The 5,350-nt window shown below is 37.8% G+C and overlaps 1 protein-coding gene across 1 annotated transcript; it reads right to left on the bottom strand.

Annotated features, from left to right (window-relative positions):
* Nucleotides 1–2,146: 2,146 nt before the first annotated feature.
* On the bottom strand, nucleotides 2,147–3,672 carry LOC118734836. The gene is made up of 3 exons (XM_036464513.1): nucleotides 3,245–3,672; nucleotides 2,395–2,580; nucleotides 2,147–2,334 (listed from the first exon to the last, which is right to left on the bottom strand). Exons 1-3 carry the CDS (start codon nucleotides 3,367–3,369, stop codon nucleotides 2,274–2,276), a joined length of 372 nt encoding a protein of 123 aa, XP_036320406.1. The 5' UTR covers nucleotides 3,370–3,672; the 3' UTR covers nucleotides 2,147–2,273.
* Between the last annotated feature and the right edge of the window lie 1,678 nt (nucleotides 3,673–5,350).

The following is a 5,350-nucleotide window of genomic DNA, read 5'->3' on the forward strand; positions in this document are numbered from 1 at the left end:
ATCGTTTTAGCATCTCATAAGTGGAATTCCACCGTGTAGGTACATCGCCCTGCAAGAACAGTGACCATCATTTGACAAATCATTTGACTGGCAAGGCTGATAGAGATTTCTGTCACTGGCTACCTACAAGTTTCTATCACATTCTAAAGGGCAGTGTGAAAAATCTGATGTAAACATTTGTGTACATATGATCTTCCGTCTTCTTCCAACTTATGGCCTTATATATTGGTCTCTTTTTAACCAACGCAAAATTTGCAAATGTGTTAGTAAGATAAATGAGCATGTGTTAGTTTCCATCACACAATTCTTGTAGGGCGTTGATGAGCTTTAAAACTGGTTGGTGCATTGATTCTAATGGGCTGTTTTTGCTTACGCGTAAAAGCACATTTAGCGCATTTAGCTCTAAATGCTACTCTGAATGTACATTTATCCATACAAAATTCGTCACCTAAATGTAACTAAATGCAACTCCATTTTTGCATTTAGAATCTAAATGCTAAAAGCAACCCTGTGATCTTCCAAAATTTCCACGATTCGAACATGGTTTAATGAGAAGAAGTGGCAACATTGCTTTTTCGAGTATACAGTCGCTAGCTGCGTTTCAGTGATCGCCGATCGAGATTTCATTTATTATTTTACATTATTTGGATAAAGAAAAGTTACTCAAATTCAACATCGATATGATGCTGATAGAAATCTGGATTAATTTGTGATCAACTCTGTTTGTTTTGTTTCCTAATTAAGTGTGGAAATTATAATTTACAGCACCGACAAATGAATATATACACAAACAAGTGTTCGGTTATGGTTAAAACAATTCAAGTTTTTGTATTGAATTTTCGGTTTAGAATTTTTTTTCCTTTTCAGTAGGGGTTTTCGCACATTATCTTTTCCGTGAGAATTTATCGTAATAGATACGGATCTGAATAAGCGACTGGAACACGGCTGTTTGTCAAAAGCATACGATTTCGAACTCGCGTAAATGTACATTTGCTAAATGCGATAGCATGAACGCTCTTCGAAAACATATGTTCGAAAGTGCTAAATGTTGCATTTTAAATGCAGCAAAAACGCTGCATAACGTAGCTTTAAGTTTTGAATGAGCATGACTACTCTTTGAAAAAAACCTAACAATTGATTTAACTTTACATAAAACAGGTTCTATTTCCTTTAATCCTGCTTGTGCAACTAGATTTAAGGAATGTGCAAAGCAACCCCAATGGCGCCAGCCTCCCCCGCGCACCGCTGCTTTCATATTCGCAGCATTGTCAGTTACCACAACAGTAATTTTGTTATAAATTCCCCACTCATTAAAAATTTCAATCATTTTTTTTGTAATGTTTACGCCAGTGTGCCTTTCCGCATAAGCACTACAAGCTAGTAAGTCCGACGCAAGAAATGTTCTTTTTTCTTCTTCTACAACATAATGAGCGGTAACGCTGAAAAAACTGTCTTGAGCACGAGAAGTCCACCCGTCCATAGTTAAGCATATGGCATAAGCTCTCTCTAACCGCTTTTTAACAATTTCTACTGTTTCGTTGTATGTGGCAGGAATCAATGAGGAAGAAATGGTTTTTCGGCTTGGAAGCTTGTAATTGGAATTCAAGAGAAACACCAACTTCTTAAATTCTATGTCTTCTACTACACTGAAAGGATGATATTCACGGACTATCATTTTTAATACCTGTTGATCGATTTCGCGCTGCTTCTTTATTGGAAGAGGTTTATATAAAAAGTTTGTTACTTGTGGCTGCGATGCGTTTAATGCCCGTGGTCGGATCTGAGCAGGGACCTGCGGTGTTACTGTGCTATTGTTGAGCTGATGGGGGTTATGGTTGTTGACTGCACTGGTGTTGTTGTTGACTTCACTGATGTTGTTGTTTACTTCACTGATGTTGTTGTTGAGCTCACTGCCTTCGATGTCAAGAAGTACTTCTTCTACAGGTTGCGCCTGTCTGGAGATTCTCTGGAACTGGTGTCGTCTGTTCATGTGACGAATAAGGCCGCAAGTCGATTTATTTGACACCGACAACTGCTGACCACACAACTTACACTTAACCTTCTTATCCTTCTCCTCCGAGAAGTGCAACCACACGTCACTCTTCTTATTAGATGACATTTTTTATTATTTTATTATTATTTTTGTTGTATTGAAACGCCAAGAAATTTTGAATATAAAACGTAAGGCAGTGTTCTATAGCTTCAATTAGTAGTATGCTTGTGAACAAGGATGTTGTGGAAGAGTTAAAATTACTCCGCGAGATTTGCTTTGCTTAATGATAGCAAGCCAGTCCAAATAGTCTTTGAATTGGGCAACGTCTGTGCTCCTTTCTTCTGTAAGAAATGAGGAATTTGAATGAAAAATATTATTAAGGAATATTACAGGTAACCTACTGCTGATCATGATGATTGAAAATACCGACAATTTTGTGGGCCACGTCATTTATGTTTACCGATTGATTTTGTAATAACGGTATAATGGGATGTTGCGTTTTCAAACCAAATTGATTTTGAAAGATTGCGCTTCCAAGTAATGGTATGCTGACAATTCCTTCGGTGATCGTGGTGTACTTTATCGGACTAAATATTTTAATAATAAATAAGTATATACATACAAGTGCATAAGTTAGTGTAAGTGGCGGGATCGAAAATCTAAAGCAAACTGATTTCTGATCTACTAAGGCCCAGTTTTTCAGTGCACGGCCGTGGTTTAAACTAACTTTAAACGGCCGATCTGGCTGGTTTTAACTAAGATCAGCCAATCAAATGTCAGCCAGCTGTTCAATTTAAACTCAGTTTACTTAATCCAAAATTAAACTGGCCCTAAGGTTGAACCGGATTATCCTAATAAAGCTTTCGAATTACTGAATATGGACATAGATTATTGGTTTTTGTCATGCCAATAATGAAACATTTTAATTGCATCATACAAAAAAAGAAATTCAAGAAAAATTCTATATATATTTCAGGTTTCCAAAATCACAATTTTCACTGGCGTTTTTTCGCTTGCACTGGACATTTTATATACCCTTGACAACAGAAGAGGTGTCTGCCCTTCTTCTCCGGCAACACAGAAAGGAGAATTTTACTTAGTATGGATTATAATCCCAAAGCGCGGCCGAAGGCCGCCTACTCGAAAGGAGTTAAGTGCAAAAATTCTGTGGATACCGGAGCCGGAGTTATATGCACAAGAAATGTTATACACTTTTGACAAAAGAAGAACAATACAAGAACATTAACTTACCTGAGTTGGGCAGCAAGGAAGTCAACATTTTTAGCACATTCGTCGTTTCTAAAACACCATCTTCTACTACTCGCACAAACGTCTGGAAGCTTAGCACACTCGCTTGAATAATATCCGATTTGCATTGCATTTTTAAAAACTCAATGTGATGTTATGCTCAGCTACCTTCTTTTCCCAGCTGTGAGTGTTTTTCTTAAGATTTTTTCACGGCATGCCGATATTTTCACAACCACGATGCGGTGGTTATGTTTTTCAACTTATCCATTGCTTTGGCAATGTAAAGAAATTATGTATTTTGTGCATTACTTTACCGGACTGCAAGTTGAAAATCTTTTCTTAATATTTCCTTTCAAAAACTTCATAAAACCTGGTATATATAGCCAAAACGTCCTACTTATGAGCGCTCAATAACCATCCGTCTATTCTCGTTGCTGCACAAACTAGGGATGCGCGATGTTAGCCGATGATGTTCTGTCAAAATAAGACAGAAGAGCGCGAAAAGAAGACAGAATGGCGGGAAAATAAGAGCGAATGGCGCGAAAAGAAGACAGAATGGTGGGAAAATAAGAGAGAATGGCGCGAAAAGAAGCCAGAATAGCGCCAAAAGAAGCATGATGAAGCACCATGCGAAAAGAGACTGCATGGCGCAATTGCGTTGATTCAATGCGTTGATACCGGTTATGGCGCTGGCTTCAAGGTATCGGCGCCAGAAAATTTGCTGCGTTACCCAGGCCTAGTGTGTAAGGGTGGGTAACTCAGCAAATTTATAGGAGTACACTCAATGACTCCAACTCACTTTAAGGAGTCAGCTCATTCAACTAACTCATTTGACTCTTTGTATGTTACACTCATTCGTATCGTAGACTCGTTTTGAGGCATAGATGCGGTATAGCGGCCGTTGAGATAAAACAAAACTTTAAAGTGGGCGTGGTCAGCTCCTTTCTACTGATTTGAAAGGTGTAATTTTTTTTGTGTGCAAATTAATAGGGCGGTGCTAGGGGGAGGGTAAAGGTGGAATTTTCAATATTTTCAAAAGCTTATATTTCGAAACCTATTGTACCGAATTTCAAAATGTGGATATGGTTGGAAAGGCAATTGATTTGATATGCACATCTTTATATATCTTACATACATACATATTTCGAGAAAAACTAAAAAGAAAACGAAATTATGCGGACGATGTCCAGCTCTACATGTCAGGTCCTCTGGAGGACTCAGCTAATTTGTGCGCAAGCTTCAACAGGGAACTGATGTCTATAAGGTCCTGGGCACAGTTAAATGGTCTTTGTCTTAATTGTGACAAGTGTTTTGTTTTACCTATTTGTAAGAAACGTCTTAACCTAGCAACTATTCCATCGTTACACATTGGTGGCAAACCAATTAAATTTGTGTCAAAAGTAACTAACCTTGGGTTTATTATCAACACTGGCCTTACCTGCATTGACCATGTGAATTCAACTGTAGGCAAAGTCTATAATACTTTAAGGAATTTACGAATGTCTGCTCCATTTACACCGATAGGAATCAGACGTAAACTCGCAATCCAACTTATAATGCCAATTATCTGTTATTCTGAGGTAGTCTACAGCAGGTTAGATTCCCAATCAGCTCACAAAATAGATGTAGTATTTAACCAGATCACGCGCTATGTGTTTGGGCTAGCAAGATATGAACATATTTCCGCTTGGAGAACGCGCCTACTTGGCTGCGAAATTTCTGAATATCTTAAAGCTAGAAATTGTGTATTCCTTTTTCGTCTCATGACAGATAAGGCACCCAAATATCTATATGAAAAATTAATGTTCCCCAAATCCACTCGAGTAAAGGACTTGACTGTTCCTACCTACAATTATCTCAGCTCTGCACGGCTATTCTTTGTCAATGCTATCCGCATCTGGAACTCTATTCCATCCCATATTCGCAGTAGTTTAAACAAAAGCAACTCTAAAAATGTTCTGTATGCATATTTCCGTTAGCTTCACTTCAGTCCCTGTGATGTGCTCTCTATGTACTTGTATAATTAAGTCTTATTTTAAGTATATGTCCTGGAATTGTAGAACTCACTTAAAAATACTACTCTGTTAATTATATTATGTTACTTTTATT

This window comes from Rhagoletis pomonella, unplaced genomic scaffold, assembly GCF_013731165.1.
Source record: "Rhagoletis pomonella isolate Grant_MI unplaced genomic scaffold, Rhpom_1.0 Rhpom_scaffold_00002, whole genome shotgun sequence".
Taxonomy (NCBI): domain Eukaryota; kingdom Metazoa; phylum Arthropoda; class Insecta; order Diptera; family Tephritidae; genus Rhagoletis; species Rhagoletis pomonella.

What these genes read in the sequence shown, in the direction of transcription:
- LOC118734836 (XM_036464513.1), bottom strand. Translation starts at nt 3,369, where the DNA reads ATGCAAATCGGATATTATTCAAGCGAGTGTGCTAAGCTTCCAGACGTT. An exon ending in TTCCTTGCTGCCCAACTCAG is followed by an intron (nt 2,581 to 3,244) that starts GTAAGTTAATGT and finishes TAAAATATTTAG; the next exon opens with TCCGATAAAGTACACCACGA. An exon ending in TTCAATCATCATGATCAGCA is followed by an intron (nt 2,335 to 2,394) that starts GTAGGTTACCTG and finishes CATTTCTTACAG; the next exon opens with AAGAAAGGAGCACAGACGTT.